The sequence below is a fragment of the Suricata suricatta genome, chromosome 11 (genome assembly GCF_006229205.1).
Source record: "Suricata suricatta isolate VVHF042 chromosome 11, meerkat_22Aug2017_6uvM2_HiC, whole genome shotgun sequence".
NCBI classification, from domain to species: Eukaryota; Metazoa; Chordata; class Mammalia; order Carnivora; family Herpestidae; genus Suricata; species Suricata suricatta.
Window position 1 is genome coordinate 5,995,808 of NC_043710.1, and position 15,644 is coordinate 6,011,451.

The 15,644-nt window shown below is 58.9% G+C and overlaps 3 protein-coding genes across 4 annotated transcripts in view; 2 read left to right on the forward strand and 1 right to left on the reverse strand.

Annotated features, from left to right (window-relative positions):
- The window catches only part of EFEMP2 (EGF containing fibulin extracellular matrix protein 2), a 7,495-nt gene extending 507 nt beyond the window's left edge, over window positions 1-6,988 (forward strand). The window contains exons 2-11 of the mRNA XM_029957258.1: window positions 265-382; window positions 614-662; window positions 1,308-1,514; window positions 2,085-2,207; window positions 2,698-2,814; window positions 2,946-3,065; window positions 4,472-4,591; window positions 4,679-4,805; window positions 5,033-5,228; window positions 6,281-6,988. Of these exons, the coding sequence (XP_029813118.1) occupies window positions 272-382; window positions 614-662; window positions 1,308-1,514; window positions 2,085-2,207; window positions 2,698-2,814; window positions 2,946-3,065; window positions 4,472-4,591; window positions 4,679-4,805; window positions 5,033-5,228; window positions 6,281-6,442 (1,332 nt within the window). The 5' untranslated portion in view covers window positions 265-271 and the 3' untranslated portion in view covers window positions 6,443-6,988. The remainder of the gene's footprint in view (window positions 1-264; window positions 383-613; window positions 663-1,307; window positions 1,515-2,084; window positions 2,208-2,697; window positions 2,815-2,945; window positions 3,066-4,471; window positions 4,592-4,678; window positions 4,806-5,032; window positions 5,229-6,280) is intronic.
- A 263-nt stretch (window positions 6,989-7,251) lies between these two features.
- On the reverse strand, window positions 7,252-12,981 carry MUS81 (MUS81 structure-specific endonuclease subunit). 2 transcript variants are annotated; one of them, XM_029957257.1, is made up of 16 exons: window positions 12,605-12,981; window positions 12,387-12,516; window positions 12,084-12,169; window positions 11,228-11,326; window positions 11,038-11,106; window positions 10,791-10,876; window positions 10,135-10,275; window positions 9,875-9,970; window positions 9,664-9,773; window positions 9,477-9,574; window positions 8,786-8,902; window positions 8,589-8,684; window positions 8,296-8,424; window positions 8,116-8,219; window positions 7,512-7,595; window positions 7,252-7,420 (listed from the first exon to the last, which is right to left on the reverse strand). In XM_029957257.1, exons 1-16 carry the CDS (start codon window positions 12,737-12,739, stop codon window positions 7,354-7,356), a joined length of 1,647 nt encoding a protein of 548 aa, XP_029813117.1. In that variant the 5' UTR covers window positions 12,740-12,981; the 3' UTR covers window positions 7,252-7,353. The 2 variants fall into 2 exon arrangements, with proteins under 2 accessions (XP_029813117.1, XP_029813116.1); XM_029957256.1 differs by having other exon boundaries at window positions 9,664-9,785; window positions 12,605-12,980.
- A 2,157-nt stretch (window positions 12,982-15,138) lies between these two features.
- The window catches only part of CFL1 (cofilin 1), a 3,744-nt gene continuing 3,238 nt past the window's right edge, over window positions 15,139-15,644 (forward strand). The window contains exon 1 of the mRNA XM_029957214.1: window positions 15,139-15,390. Coding sequence (XP_029813074.1) covers window positions 15,154-15,390 — 237 coding nt within the window. The 5' untranslated portion in view covers window positions 15,139-15,153. The remainder of the gene's footprint in view (window positions 15,391-15,644) is intronic.

The window sequence follows — 15,644 nt, forward strand, 5'->3', positions numbered from 1 at the left end:
CAGAGCCGAGAGGCCCGCGCTCCTCGGCCCGCGCCACTGGGGGACCGGGCGGGGGCGGGGTGGCCCCGGGGCGGGTGGGCCCCGAACCCCGGCCTGCGGGAGGAGTGGCGCCCGCGGCCCTGGGAAACAACGGGGCCCCAAGCAGGGTCCCAAGCAGGAGGCGGCTGGGGCCCGGGCCCTGAGTCCTGGTGCGGGGAATGGGGGGTGCGTGGCAGAAGTTCCCTAACCACCTCCCGCCCCACCCCCTCGCCCACCACTTCCCAGCCCCAGGATGCTCCCCTTCGCCTCCTGCCTCCCCGGCTCCCTGCTGCTCTGGGCGCTGCTGCTGTTGCTTTTGGGGGCAGCATCTCCCCAGGATTCGGAGGAGCCCGACAGCTACACGGTGGGGACCGTGGGGTCACTGGCCTGGGATGGGCTGGGTAGGGACACAGAGACGAGGATCCCGGGGTGGCTGCTGCTGCGGGATGATTCTCCCCTTCCCGGGTTGGTGAAGTGGCTGGGGGGGGTCATTGTTTGGAGAAGGCTGGGAGGGTGGCCAGGCTCGGGCCCTGATCTTGGCCTGGTCATGAAGGGGACTGGGGAGGACCACTGGCCATCTCTGGTCCCTTTGTAGGAATGCACAGATGGCTATGAGTGGGACCCCGACAGCCAGCACTGCCGGGGTGAGTGTGCCTGGGGGACTGACCCACCCCCAGGAACTGGGTAGGGGATTGCAGCCGCAGCTCCGAGAGCAGCACCAGCCGCGCTGGGAGCTCAGTGCCTGTCCTCTGCCCAGCTTGGCTTGGCAGAGGCCAGCTCTGATCCTCTGGGGGCCAGCTCAGTTAGGGGTGGAGAAGCTATGCGGGCCCCTCCCTCTCAGAGAAACTCAGGACACTCTGCCCCCACCCCTCAGTGGGCAGGAGAGCAACAGGGCACTGCCCAGAGGAGCTGCATCCTGGAGACCTCTAATCACTCTCCTATCTAGCTGTGTCCCATCACACCCTGGGAGGGCGGTGTCTGCGGGGTGGGTAAGGAGGCCTTCACATCGCTCTTGGGCCGAGCCGGGGCCAAGGGCTTTGGGGAGGGCTAGAGACCCTCTTGGGGGAAGAGAATGGGGCGGTACTATGGGAACAGCCACCCCACCCCACCATCAGCCCAGGCAGGCCTTGGGGAAGGGTCCTGGGCAAGCAACTTTAGCTTGTTGAGTAGAGAGGGAAGGCCTTGCCTGGGTCACACAGCTTACAGGAGGCCAGGCTGGGCTCCTGCCTGCCACCCACCCCGTGGCCAGCCCGGGAGACTGGTTGTGCCCAGCAGGCCCCTCTCCACAGATGTCAACGAGTGCCTGACCATCCCTGAGGCCTGCAAGGGGGAGATGAAATGCATCAACCACTACGGGGGCTACCTGTGCCTGCCCCGCTCAGCTGCTGTCATCAATGACCTGCACGGCGAGGGCCCACCACCACCGGTGCCTGCTGCCGAGCACCCCAACCCCTGCCTCCCAGGCTATGAGCCCGACGAGCAAGAACGCTGTGTGGGTGAGTGAGGGTCACCCTCACACGGGGACTCCCAGTCCTCCTACCAGGCATCTATCACTGCATCTTAAACACTCAGACTGCAGTTGCTCCCTTGCTTGAAAGCCTCTTCAGGGCTACCGGGATGCCATCCAGATCCTCGCTTTGTGTGGGGCACACGTGGCCCCCGCTCCTGTCCCAGCGCTCCAGCCAGTGTCTGGTGCCCTTCCCCAAGTGCTGGACGCATACTGCAGGAGCTCTCCTCCTCAGCTTCTGTCCTCCACCCTCTTCCTGATCTGGACCCCACCCTTGGGTGCGGTGGGCCTAGGAGGAAGGGCCTGGAATCAGTGTGCCTGGGAGGATGGGCAGGGGATCTCACAGGTTAGGGGAGCCTTTCCTGTTGGCTTCTAGGCTGACAGACTGTCATCTGTGCTGTTGGAAGGGTCTAATCCGCAAGCTCCTGCCTTGGGAATTCTGGTTTCACTCACACACCCAGATGAGTGGTACCTGACCCGTGTCCTTCCATGTTGAGGTGTCTGTCATGTTGGGTGGTGCATGGGCTCCCAAGTGGGGACTGAGTGGTGTCCCCTGCAGACGTGGACGAGTGTGCCCAGGCCCTGCATGACTGCCGCCCCAGCCAGGAGTGCCATAACCTACCTGGCTCCTACCAGTGCACCTGCCCCGACGGCTACCGAAAGATCGGACCTGAATGTGTGGGTGAGTCCGGGACATAGACTCTCTAGTCTCTGCCCTGTGCCCTAAGCCTGGCACCTGACCGCCTGTTCCAGCCCACTGTCAGGCTTTGCCCCAGTCCCCTGCCACCTCTGCCTTCCCATCACCAGTCACAGGACTGTGAGGGTATATGTGTGAGTCCTGGCTGACCTGGCCCAACCCAGCCCCCCAGACCCAGGCAAGACTGTGGGTGGTCAGGGGGCACCTGGATGGCTCAGTCAGTTAAGCATCTGACTTTGGCTCAGGTCATGATCTCACGGTTCGTGGGATCGAGCCCCACATCAGGGTCTCTGCTGTCAGCACGGGGCCCACTTTGGATCATCTACCCCCTCTCTGTGTCTCTCCCCGACTTGCACATGTACCCGTGCTCTCTCTGCCTCTCTCTCAAAAAAAAAAAAAAAAAAAAAAGATTATCAGTGGTGAGCCTCAAGGCCTAACTTGTACCCTCCGCCCTCCACCCTCTTTCTCCACCCAGACATAGATGAGTGCCGTTACCGCTACTGCCAGCACCGCTGTGTCAACCTGCCCGGCTCCTTCCGCTGCCAGTGCGAGCCGGGCTTCCAGCTGGGGCCCAACAACCGCTCCTGTGTGGGTGAGGCCGGGCCAGGCCAAGCCAGCTCCTGGATCCTGGGCAGGGTGGTGTGGGGCAGAGGGCTCCCTTTCTGACCAGCCCGGGTAAAGCGGGCTGCTCCTTGACTTTCACCCTCCTGTTTTCACCTCCAGATGTGAACGAATGTGACATGGGGGCTCCGTGTGAGCAGCGCTGCTTTAATTCCTATGGGACCTTCTTGTGTCGCTGCCACCAGGGCTACGAGCTGCATCGGGATGGCTTTTCCTGCAACGGTGAGAGCACGGCTTCAACCGCTCGCGCATGCCTCTGCCGGTCGCCCAGGCCCCGCGTTATGCTGTGTTTCATGAACCTCCTGTGAATCCGCCCCCCCACAATGACTGCAGGACACCTGCGTGCCCCCCCCCCAGAACTCCCGGCCTGGCTGGGGAAGCCTGGGTGGGGAACAGTAGGGAGCACTGAAGTTCAATGGGGAGACTGACAAAGGATGTGGGTGCTCTCCTCTTGGCGAGTCGGGTTGCCTGCATTCGAATCCTGGACGAAGGCCAGCCACTCTTTTGAGCCTGTTACTTCTGTAAAATGGGTTGTCTTGAGGATTAAGTGGGTAAATGACAAGACAGGCTTCATCAGGTTCCACGCCATGGTTTTTTTTTTTAGCTCATTTAAACATTTTGAGAGAGACAGAGCGTGAGTTGGGGAAGGGCAGAGAGAGAGGGAGACAGAGAATCCCAAGCAGGCTCCACACTGCCTATTCAGAGTTCGACACGGGGCTCGAACCCACAAACCATGAGATCATGACCTGAGCCAAGACCAAGAGTCGGATGCTTTACTGACTGAGCTGCCCAGGCACACCCCCTCCCAAGCCACAACGTTTTAAGGTGAACTGCCATTTATTGAGAGCCTTGCCTATGTGGTACGTTTCCCATACTTGGCCACCTTTAATCGTGTGAACAACCCTTTGATGCAAGCAAGAATTTTTCCTTTCTCTGCAAAATGAGGATGGTAATATATCCCTGGAGGTTTTTTGGGAGGATTGTTAAAAAAAAAAAAAAAAGGTAAGCATAAAGTCCTTTAAACAAAGAGAGGTTAAGTGACTTGCCCAAGGTCATACAGCTAGGGTGAGATGGCCCAGGGTTCCACTCTGGACTTCTCACTCCATGTCGGCTGGCCATGTGCCCTGTTGATGTTATGCTTTGCCGCTGTGTGAGGCCCCATTGGTACCCGGCTCGGTGCTAGGCATCATGAGGATGGCCAGAGCAGAAAATCTGGCTCAGGCCTGTGCAGCTCAAAGTTGGCAGGAGGGAACTGTATGCTTAGGCTGATTGTGGGTTGCAGGCATTGGGCGAGTTACCAAAAACCATGGCGGGCTGGGCCCTTGAGGCTCATTTTTTTGACAGGGAAATTGAGGTTCCTCAGTGAAGCCAAGCCTCTAGATCCGCAGTGCTTTCCTTTAGTATTATCTTACTGTGCTGGGGCAGAGAGGACTGTGAGCTTGGCAGTCTGGGCAGATGTTTCTTTGAATCCTCTGTCCCCTTACAGAGCTTTGCTAGGCTTGTCTCATCCCCTTCGATTTTTCCACATTGAGCCTAACATAGGGCTGGGGCTCTCTCTGAACGTTTGTGGGACCGAACCGAGAGAGGATTGCCCTTGGCCCAGAGCCGTCATCCCCACTCTCCCTCAGATATCGATGAATGCAGCTACTCCAGTTACCTCTGCCAGTACCGCTGTGTCAACGAACCTGGCCGCTTCTCCTGCCATTGCCCGCAGGGCTACCAGCTTCTGGCCACGCGCCTCTGCCAAGGTACAGGTTGCCCTGGTGGAGCGGGTAGGGTGGTAGCAGGGACTGGTGGCCTGATGTCTGGGTTCCAGCCCCTTTCCCCTGACACAGACATTGATGAGTGCGAGTCGGGCACCCACCAGTGCTCTGAGGCCCAAACCTGTGTCAACTTCCATGGGGGCTACCGCTGCGTGGACACCAACCGCTGCGTGGAGCCCTACGTCCAGGTGTCAGACAAGTGAGTCCACTTGCACGGCTCTCTGGCAGAAACTGCAACTCCCAGAGGGCTCTGCTGTTTGGGCTGGGAAGTACCCTGAGGGCCGATGGGAGTTGTAGTCCCTTATGACTAAACTGTGCATCCTGTTCTAGCGGGAGTGGATCCTTTGGGGATCCCTGTTTTTAGGGGTGGGGCCAAATTGGGGTATGGGCTAGGACCTCACTTGTGTCCCCATTCGGGGTCTCTAGTCGCTGCCTCTGTCCGGCCTCCAACCCCCTGTGCCGGGAGCAGCCCTCGTCCATTGTCCATCGCTACATGAGCATCACCTCGGAGCGCAGTGTGCCCGCTGACGTGTTCCAGATCCAAGCCACCTCTGTCTACCCTGGCGCCTACAATGCCTTTCAGATCCGTGCGGGAAATTCACAGGGGGACTTCTACATTAGGGTAAGGCTTTCCCCTAACTCCACTCCTCAACCGATATGCATAATCCAAAATTGAATTCCAGGAAACCATACGTGGGAGACTCAGCTTTATCACCATGTCCCACCTCTTCTCTCAAAGCCCTGCCCCCCAGAGGTGTAATTTCAGTAGAAAGGTAGGGGTGTTCTGAACTCCCTTGGTACAAACCGCAGGTTGTTAAATACAATTCTAACGAGGCCTTTGGACATTAGGGTTTTGAGTCCCGGCACTGGTTTCCATATCTGGCCTCAGTTTCTTCACCCTTACAACAAGACACTGGAAGGAGAGGCCAGCCCAGGTAACAGACACAGCAGGGTCTGGAGAAAGCAAGCAGGTGGAGCTGGGCCTTGGAGAGTGAGGCAGTGGGGGTTGGTGCAGGGCTGGGGTACAAGCACCTGGCTCTCTGCTGGTGGAACTCTTAGGAGGGAGGGGTTCAAGGGTTTATCTGATAGCAGTCCTTGTTTTCTCTTTCTGAAACTGAATGCTCTGAAGGGCAGTCTGCCTGTTCCAGGCCACCAAAGGCCCCACCACTCCCAAGAGTCTCCCACCTGGCCTTGAATCGTCAGTTGACCTCTGTCAGACAAAAGAACTTGATGCAAAGGGTGGGAAGAATACCAGTGGTAGATCTAGATCTCTCTCTTTTTTTTCCCCCCTATTTATTTTGAGAGAGACAGCATGAGCAGGAGGAAAGGCAGAGTCCCAAGCAGGCCCCGCACGGTCTTCATGAAGCTCAAACCCACGAACTGTGAGGTCACGACTTGAGCCAAAACCAAAGAGTTGGGATGCTTAAACCACGGAGCCGCCCAGGCGCCCCACCAGCGGGGGATTTCTGAGGGCAGGAACCTGGGGGGCACGAGAGATAAGATGTCAAGGGTATCACAGAGCCGGATGAGAGCCTGGAGTCCCGGCCTGGCTTTCTACTTCAAAGCAAACTGGTTGTGGGTGCAAGAAATGGGTCAGGGAGGGGATGCCAGGGCAGGGTCTTGGCATGTAGGTTGATACAATCTGCATGTCCCCCCACCCACTGTGCCCTGCAGCAAATCAACAATGTCAGCGCCATGCTGGTCCTCGCCCGGCCTGTGACGGGCCCCCGGGAGTACGTGCTGGACCTGGAGATGGTCACCATGAACTCCCTCATGAGCTACCGGGCCAGCTCTGTACTGAGACTCACCGTCTTCGTGGGGGCCTACACTTTCTGAGGTGTGGGTGGGGAGCCCTCAGGGAGGGAGAGGTTTCCTGTAGCTGAAGAGCCTGGGGCTCAGGGATGACTGTGTTTGGCTAAAAGGGAAGACGCTATTGTGAAGAGTAGAGAGAAAGGCAATAAAGGGAGAAAGAAGGAGTCCTGGTGGCTGAGGGGGGTGGGTAACATCGTAGTGAACCCCAGCCCGGGGAAGGGGCCCGGGTGTGGGAGGAGGGCTACCCACCCAAAGGGGGGTGTCTCTGTTCAGTCTAAGGAGCCCCATGGATAGGAACTGGGAATTGCATTCCAAAGCCGGGATCGGTCTATGTAACGTATGCATGAGAACCGCTCTGGGAAGACAGGAGGTGATAAGGCTGCAGACTCTGGGACCAGCCCAGAAAGTGGGTTTTGACTGGCCTGCAGGGGGCCTGGGAAACCCCGCTGTAGACAAGGGAAGCCTTAGGTTTCAATCTCAGCTTGGCCTCAAACTATCAACTTGGTTCAACCCTAGGAGCTTCCTGGGCCTCCGTTTTCCAATCCATAAAATGAGGCAATTAGACTCTGAGTGCTTTTCAAGCTTTTCTTCTCCGAGTTATAGAACCTCTGGTCGAAGGAAATTTTATTTGGTCAGGGAACTCTGATCCCCTAGGACTAGATTCAAAGTGGCGGTGTTCCACTGACTCCCATCTCCCTGGTGGTCTCAGTGCTCCCCAGGGAGCCCCAGGGGAGCTTAGTTTAAAAATCACTGGACCTGCTGGTCTCCCCAGTTCCTGCCTGGATATCCCACAAGACCTGTGGGACCTGGCACCACCTGCAAATACAAAAGACTGCAAATGCTTATATTTTTATTGCAGCCCAAAAGATCCGATTAAAAGGCCGGCTAGCTGGTGGGGGTGGGGGTGGGGGCTGGAGACGGCCTTGTGGCGTGGCTCAGGTCAGGGGACCACAGCTGCAGTAGAGCTGGGACAAGGTCCTGCTCAGAGCGGGCCCCAGATTCCTGCACAGAGAGAGAGGCAGCTGAGGGTCGGCCCTCGGCCAGAGCAACCCAGCCCCAGCTACTCCCTCTGGGTCCTTTTCCTTGCCGTCACCTCTGCAGTTGGCCACACTTGATGGTGCTCAGCAGCAGCTCCTGTTCCTTGGGGGTGGCACAGGCATCATAGGCGGCAAGTAGGCTGGGGGTGGGGTGAGGTGTTTGAGTTTCTAAAGCCTGACCACAGCGGACAGCTGGCCCACTCTGACTGGTGAGGCCAGTATCACTTGGGACAGGCAGAAGGAGTCAGCATGGGGCAGAGGCATCAGGACCACTGCTGCTCATCCTGAGCCTGGCATTCAAGGCCCTGTTCCATCCAGTTCACCCTCCCTTCAGGCAGCTGCAAACGTTCTCCAAGTATGGCCACTCTCGGCCCAGTCTTCACGGCCCGACCTCCTTCTCCAGAAGCGTTCTCTGATGCACCAGGCGGAATGTCTCCCCTCCTCCCTCCGGGAGGCTCTCCTAGTGGCTGAGATCCTGTCTGGTCCCAGCTGGCTCTGTTTTCCTAACCACGTGACCCCTATGAACTCCCCTCCGTGAACTCAGTCGGGTCTGTCCAGCCCTCGAAGAGCCAGACCCCTCCACAAAGCTCTGGTTGACCTGAATTCCACGCCGGTAGGGCAGAGGCAGAGGACCCCTGAGGGGCTGTGCTGCTGGCCTACCTGGCAGGGGTGCTGTACCGCTCCATTATGGCTGCTGCCTTCTCCGCGCTCACACCTCGCACCTGCATCAGCTGTCTGGCGAACACCTCGCGCACCGACTGGGCCTGGGACGGGGGAGGACGGTTACCGGGAGTGGGCTGGGGTGGGGCCGCGTAAGGAGGCGCTGGGTAGAGACAGTACCTTGTTCTTGATGGCTCCTGCATTGAAGTCACTGAAGGTGAGGAGCGAGCAGAGAGGATTTGGGGAGGGCCCAGGCCTTGAATCAGAGTCCCCTGAGGTTCCCCAGGGGCGACTGCGTAGGGTATGGCCCTGAGGGAAGAGGGAACTGAGGCCGGGACAGAGCTCTAGGGGACAACCCCCCAGCCAGCCCTTGCCCTATTCTAGGCCTCAGTGGGCCAGCCTGAGAAGCAGAGGTCTTGCTCCCTCCCTTCCCTGGGGAAGCCCGGGGCTCAAGGACCAATGCGCTGTCTCACCTGGTACAGTCTCTGCAGGCCCCGCGTCATGAGGGCCAGGTAGGCAGCGGACTCCTTAATGTCAGCCGTGCGCTTCACAAAGAAGCCATCGATGACCTGGGGACGAGGGGGAGCCCACCCAAGAGAAGGAGGGCACTCTGGGCTGGGGCCGTGGACCACAGGGTCCCTGGCGGCCTGGCCCTGCCCCCCAGGCTCACCTGCGTGTTGGTGACGGCCTGCAGCAGTGTGCTCTCTGGAAGGCTGAGGTTGTCCGCTGGGCAGTGCTCCTCCACCAGGTATACCCGGTGCCCCAGGCCGCAGCGTTTCAGCCGGAACTGAGGAGGCAGACGGGCAGGCAGGCAGGGTCAGGCCTGGATGCCCAAGTGCCAGGTGTCTGTCACGTCGCACTCAGAACCGTCACAGGACCCTGGGCCCACCAGTCCACCTCCTCATCCTCCCTAGCTTCTCTGTCTGTGTCAGAGCCGCCTCGGCCTCTGCTCGCACTGCAACGGTTGCATGGAAAGCCGTTCCGCCACCTCTGAACAACACCCTTTCTTCAAACCTCTGCTGGCCTGTACACGGCCTCTCTGACTATGCAGCCAGCCCAGTAGCCGGTATCGAGACTGGGCTGCTTCAGTCCCACTCCTGGAGCTTTGGGTCCTATTTATCCCAGACTGCACGGCCGGCCACCCGGGAGGTCTTGAATATGCTCCTCGGTCCAGCCAGTCACCTTGCACTCCCCCTGCGTGCCTGCAAGGGCTCAAGGGCTGGGACCTTGGGACCGCTTGGGCACAGCTCTAATGGGAACTCTGCTTTGAGGCCAGCCTCGAGCACCCCGGGCTCCCCCGGGGCAAGGAGGAGCCCTAGAGGGACAGGGAACGGGGCACACAGTGAGGCCAGCAAGGGAACCTTCTGCTCGCGGAAGCGGCCATCTATGATGCTGCTGCTTAGGTCGTCCAGCCGCTTGCGCTCCACGATGTGGTCCAGGACCAGCTCCCCGGGTCTCGCTGCCAGGAAGCCAAGAATATCATCAGCTCGCGTCCCCCCGCATCCAGGCCCTGCCTCAGCTACCTGCCCTTCCGTCCATGCCCCTTACCGGGGTCTCTGGGCCTGGTCTCCTGTGCCACCCACACGAAGTCCCCAACATGCAGCTTGCGCACTATGTGGGTGACACGCAGCCGCTGTAGCTCAAGGAGCAGCTTTTGCCTGTGTCCGGCCCTGGAGTTGTGAGACAAGAGGCCTAGACCGGGACACCCAGTCCATCCACCTCCCAGCATCCTCTCCCCCACTCCCCCCGCCCCACTCACCCCTTGGCTTCGCCAACATCCACACACAACAGCACCCTGTACTCTCCAGGCCTGAGCTCCAGTGACAGCTGCTGGGCACTCCCTTCACTGGCGCCACTAGGAGGCGAGGAGGGGGTGTTGGTGTGTCTGAGGCCAGAACACCAGTGCCAGGCAGTCCCCCCCACAGTGGGTGGGGCAGCCCAGCTAGAGCTGATGGAGATAGGCTGGCCTCATTTCTGGGACCCCTTTAGCTCCCCTGTCATCCCCCTGCCCCTGCTCACAGTTCAGCGGAGGCTGTTCCTGGCACTTCTGGCTCCTCCCCAGGGGGCTCCTCCAGTCTGATGCCCACATCCAGCGAGTGCAGGCCCTCTGACTCAGCCAGCTTCTGGGCCAGCTCCAGACCCTCTGGGGTCAGTGAGTACCTGGTAGGAGGAGACGAACACAGACCTCCCTTTTTCACTCACACCTGGCAGGCTCCCCTGCTGGCCCCCAGCTAGGCTGGCCTCGCCAGCCTTGGTGACCCTGCACAAACAAGTCCAGGGCTTCCACCCCCCACCCCATGCTGCGTTCTCGCTCCCGAGATCAGCTTCCTCTGGACCTGCCCACGGACCTTTCTCAGTCTGCAGGAAGCACATCACAGACAAACTCTCCGTCTCTCTGGAGCGCCTTTCCTGTGTCTCTCCCCACTACGTTCAGAGACGTGGCACATGCTGCGTCCCCAGCAAAGTCCTTTCTGCTCTTCCTGTAACCCGTGGCACCCTCTCCTCCCTCCTACCCACTACTTGGCCTCTTGGGTCCTCCTGGGACTCCGACAGGTCCTCCCCCACCTATCTCAACAGCACGAGGCCTGAGATTTGCTGGGTGACTGTAGGGCCCCACTTGGAACGTCATGCACGTCTCCCCCCTGCACCGGCTGTCTCCCCTGTGTTGACCCTACCGGGCTGGCTGGTGTGTCCTGAAAACCAGGTTCCTGTGGAGGAGGGAGCGGAGGGCTGGCCAGGGTCGAGAACTCTCAGGGGCCACCTGTCCACAGGGGAGGGGACCCTTAGAAAGCTCCTGGTACTACCACACATCCAGTTCCCTGGGCCCCAAACCATTGCTTGCTCCCAGGAAGAGAAGTCTCCGGTGGACTCAGGGTCTCATCCAGACCACTCGGCTCCATCCTCTCCCATCTCAGTGCTCACCCTGGGGGTTTTCTGGGCACATCTCTGCAGCAGCTCCTCCTTGGTTAGGAAGCTACGGCCACTAGGATTCTGGAACCGAGTCAGAAATGGAACCAAGGCGGGTTCAGTGCTGGGGCCAGTCCAGTCTCCTCCAGGAGCCTCACGCCCCACCGCCTGACTTCCCCTGATTCCGGGATCTCCAAGAGCTCACCAGGTGTTCCCTGTAGAGCAGCAGCAGGACTGCCCGCGCTCCAGAGTGCCGAGCGGGCCGGTAACTGCCACCGCCTCCTGCTCTGGGCTGGGCTGGAATCTGAAAGATACACAGAGGCTTTGTTTTGTTTTTTTTTTAATGTTTTATTTATTTTGATACAAAGAGAAACAGAGCATGAGAGGGGGAGGGGCAGACAGAGAAGGAAACACAGAACTGGAAGCAGGCTCCAGGCTCTGAGCTAGCTGTCAGCACAGAGCCTGACGCGGGGCTCGAACCCACGAACGTGAGATCTGACCTGAGCCGAAGTCGGAGGCTTAACCGACTGAGCCACCCAGGCACCCCTGAAAGATACACAGAGGCTTTGAACAGGAAAGCCAGTCAGCCATCAGAGACCGAATCCCTGGCCGGGCTGAGGTTCAGGTTCTAGCTCAGCAGGCTACATGGCCCTAGACAAGTCACTCAGCTGCCCCCGTTTCCCTATCTGTAAAATGGCTCACATGATGGGATGGCCTGTAAAGCTGAGGCGAAAAGGTGGATGGTTGTGGGGCGGGGGCGCGGGCAGGGTGCAAGAGTGGGGTTAGGGGCAAAATCGGCCTGACCCAGCCTCAGTTTTACTATCTTGCTGGCAAGAAAAGCCAACAGCAGCAATCCCCACGACTTACTGGGCTTGGGCCCCCTAAACAACCTGATCACAGAACCCTCAACGCAGTCTATTATCATTCACTATCTCCATCTACAGAGGAGAAAACTCAGTATCAAGATAAGTCCTCTGCCCAAGGCCAGGCATCACTGGGGAGAGATCTGTTCCCAGGCCTGTTTCCCATTTTCCTTCTCACTACCCTTGCCCACTCCTCACAGGCACGGAAGAGTCCTGGGCTCTGGCAGATGGCCCTTCTGGGGCTGGACTCTTCTCTCCAGACAGTGAACTCGGGGCATGGTCACCTGCGGGAGCAGAAGAGAGTCAACCCCACGGCAGGCAGCAGGTGGGAAGGTCTGAGTCCCTGCCAGCTCACATGGTAGGTGAGGCAGCCACTAGCCTGAACTCAGAAAGCAACTTGGACATGAGCGAGGTGCCTAAAGCTAAGGTGTACCAGATGATTTTGGAGGCTGCTCCTGGGGGAGACTCAGGGAACCACCGACCCCTGACCCCAGTGCTCACCGCCGGATGCTTTGTGCTGCTGCAGCCGCTGATCCAGCATACGACAAAGCCTGTCTCCGAAGTGCTGTAGGATTTTAGCTTCCTTGCCGCTGCGCAGGGGCAGTGGGTACCGCCGGAGGGAGCGCAGAGCCTGGCGGCGGTAGGGGTAGGATACTAGGTCAGGGCGGGCCTCGTTGTCTGGGTCCGCCCGCACCTGTCCCCAATAAGCAGGGACCCACCTTCTGAAACACGAATTGCGTGCGGCGCCCCCTACTGGCTGCCTCGTCCCGCCATTCGGTTAGCCAGCGTATGAAGAGGGGGTTGGGGCAAACCGGCAGCGGGCGTTTCCGGCCCAGGCGGACCTGCGCTGCCATGAGCCCCAGGGCGGGTCCTCTGGCGCCTCGCGCCGACGGGAATGGGACGCCGCCTGTTCTGGAGACGGGATTCGAACACCTGGCTCTGAAGGGTTAGGGCGGGATCTCTCCAATCACGTGGTCCCACGTGGGGCACTAACTAGAGAAGCCTCTTGCTGCCCTCCCCGCCCCTCCACTGCTCTAAGTGGTTGGTGCCTGGAGCCTTCTCTATACCCTGTCACCCCCTCGCCCCTCCCGGCCCCAACCAGCCTTCGGGATGGGCCCCACCCAGACCTTCGGAGCCTTGACCCGCTCTTTCCTCCCTTTCCTCCACCCCAGATTCAAGAGCGGGGTCCTCTTTGTGCAGGACAGGAAGGCGGACAGGGCCCCCGTGTGGCTGGGAGGGCTGGCTTTCGTGGTGCTTAACACCAAGTAACCTGAGGCAGTCAGTTTCAGTCTCACCTTTGCGGAGGATGCTGGAGACTGAGATTCTGAAAAAGCTGAGAGGTGGGGAGTGAGGGGCAAGTGAATACAGGTATATTTGCAGGAGGGAAATCTAGAAAGGGATACAGGGATGGAGATACAAAGGTAACGTAGGCGGAGCTGAAGGACCCCTCCCCCGCCCCCCCCCGCCCCGCGAAGAGATGGAGATCCTGAGCTGGGAGGGAGTGGAGCGTTGGAGACCCAGCAGTGGGGGAGGGGCGCGAAATCGGGGACGTGCTGGGAAGGCCGAAGCTAGGAGGACGGAGGGTAACAGAACAAGTAGGGAGAGGTCAAATAGGAGAGGCTCGGACCCAGGACAGGTGTGTCGAGGGGGATCTGAGATGGGCACGTGGTTGGATTCAGGGAAACCGACTAGAGGGAAGATCCCGGACAAGGGTGGAAGGGGAGAACATGTAGTGATTTTCGTGACTCATTGCAGATGGGAGACCCTCAAGGAGGTCTAGGTTTAGGCTTATGCAAAAGGGACCCAGGTTGAGGGACAAGTACAGCCGACTTCGGCTCGAGGATCTCTCTAGGGAGTTACAGCCTTTCCCAGCGGTTCTACGGAGGTCTTGAGGTGCTGGTCTGGGGCCACCGAGTAGCCGAGAGGAAGCCGGAGCTCCAGCCCCGCCCCTTCAGACTCCACCCAGCCGCGATTCCGTACGCCCCCCCCTCTCCCCACCATCCAGCTCCGAACTCCCGCCTCCCTCCCGAGGCTGCCTTATAAGGAGCCTCCATCGGGCGTTAGGTTTGGCACCACCCCCTCTAGTCTCTTGTCCTAATAAGGACATCTAGGGCATCCCGTGGCTAGGGGCGGGTGGGAGCGCGTCTCCAGGGTAACTTCGAAGTCTCTCTCCCCCTCCTCGTTGCTCTTGGAAACTCCCCGAGGCTTGAAAAAAGTGGAGCCAGCCTCCTTTCCTGGCAGGGTCGTTTACGAGGCTGGGGGTCGAGCGGCTTCCTCCACCTGGAGCTCCCGGCAACTCGGCTGGTGTGCTGTGCAGCGGGATGTCCCCGACTACAATAACCGGCATGCCCTGCGAGGGGCCCCACTCTCGGTCGGGAAGGCCAGGCTTCGTTTACATCCTTTATTCCACTGTTGGGAACTATTCCCCCAGTTCCTTGTTTGCGACTCTTTATAGTCTTTCTGTAGAGCCTATGGCTATTGAGATTGTTCAAGGCCAACGAAAACATCCGTCGTCCCTCCTCCGGTTTTTTTTTGTTGTTGTTGTTTTGTTTTGTTTTTGGAAATTTATGCCTACACAAAGCAGTGTCTTAATTTTCCCGGGTATTAAATTAGCCGTAAGCCTGGGTATCAACTCGAGATTGAAGTCGAGAACGAGATTGAAGTCTGGTTTAATATCTGTTTCCCCTTTTCATTGTGTCTAGTACCCAATCTTTGAATTGATCGCGCAAAACCGTACCCTTCTCCCTTTGTTTCTTGAACGTCAGACATCTTTTAAAAAAAGAGAAAAAGCTCAATTTTCAAAGACTTCTTTGTAGCCTTTCCCTAGTGGGTTTTTTTCCTCTTGTGTTCTAATTTTATCGGAGTTGCATATGGCCTTTTCTCAGTATGCAAGCGGCTTTGCACATGAAGGGTGCTCAGTGAATTGTTACTGGATTGAAGACGCCTTGCACTTTCTAGTCTCCTTGCTCTAGGACTGGATTTCAGGCCAATGAATAAGTTGCTTCAATTCAGAAAAGAAAAACACTAACTCAAAATTTTCAGGAGAGAAAGTGTCAAGATGGATCTTCGGAAAGTTTCGTTGCGGATAAAGAGCGGCGAGGTCGAGGACTCATTTTCGGATCACATTACCTAGCTCCGGGACCCTTTGCTCAGCTGAGCGTTTCCTGGAAAATTGGACCAATGGGCGCGCTCTCCGTGCCATGACCCCGCCCCTCTCATCTGTCTCGGACTACGTTTCCCAGCATGCAATGTGGCGCTGGGAGGCCTGATGGCGAAAAAAACTCCGTTACCCAGCGAGCCCAAAAACGGCGCAGGACCCTTGGACTTCACTTCCCGTCGGCCCGTTGGGAGGGCGCCGGAAGCCCGCCCCGCCCCTCATTGTGCGGCTTATACTAAACGGAAGGGGCCGGGAGAGGCCGCGTTCAGTCGGATCCCGGCAGCAGCTGCAGCGGCTCTCATCTTTTCTGACTCTCCTTGCTATCTCCCTTTCGCTTCCGGAAACATGGTGAGCTGCAGGCCATGGTGACTGAGGGGTGGTGGCTAAGAGTCGGTCTGCTCGCGGGGGAGGAAATGGGGGAGCAACGTCGGCACCCCTTCGCCCAGCGCCCCGGGCGGGATGAGGGTCCCGAGCTGAGGGGCGGGCGGCGTTGGGACGCGCGTGCGCGCCCGCGGGCGCTGGGGAGGGCTGCCTCGGACGACGCTCGCGCGCCCCCTGGACTCCCTTCCCTTCCCCCACCGCGCTGGTGCGCCCGCGCGGAC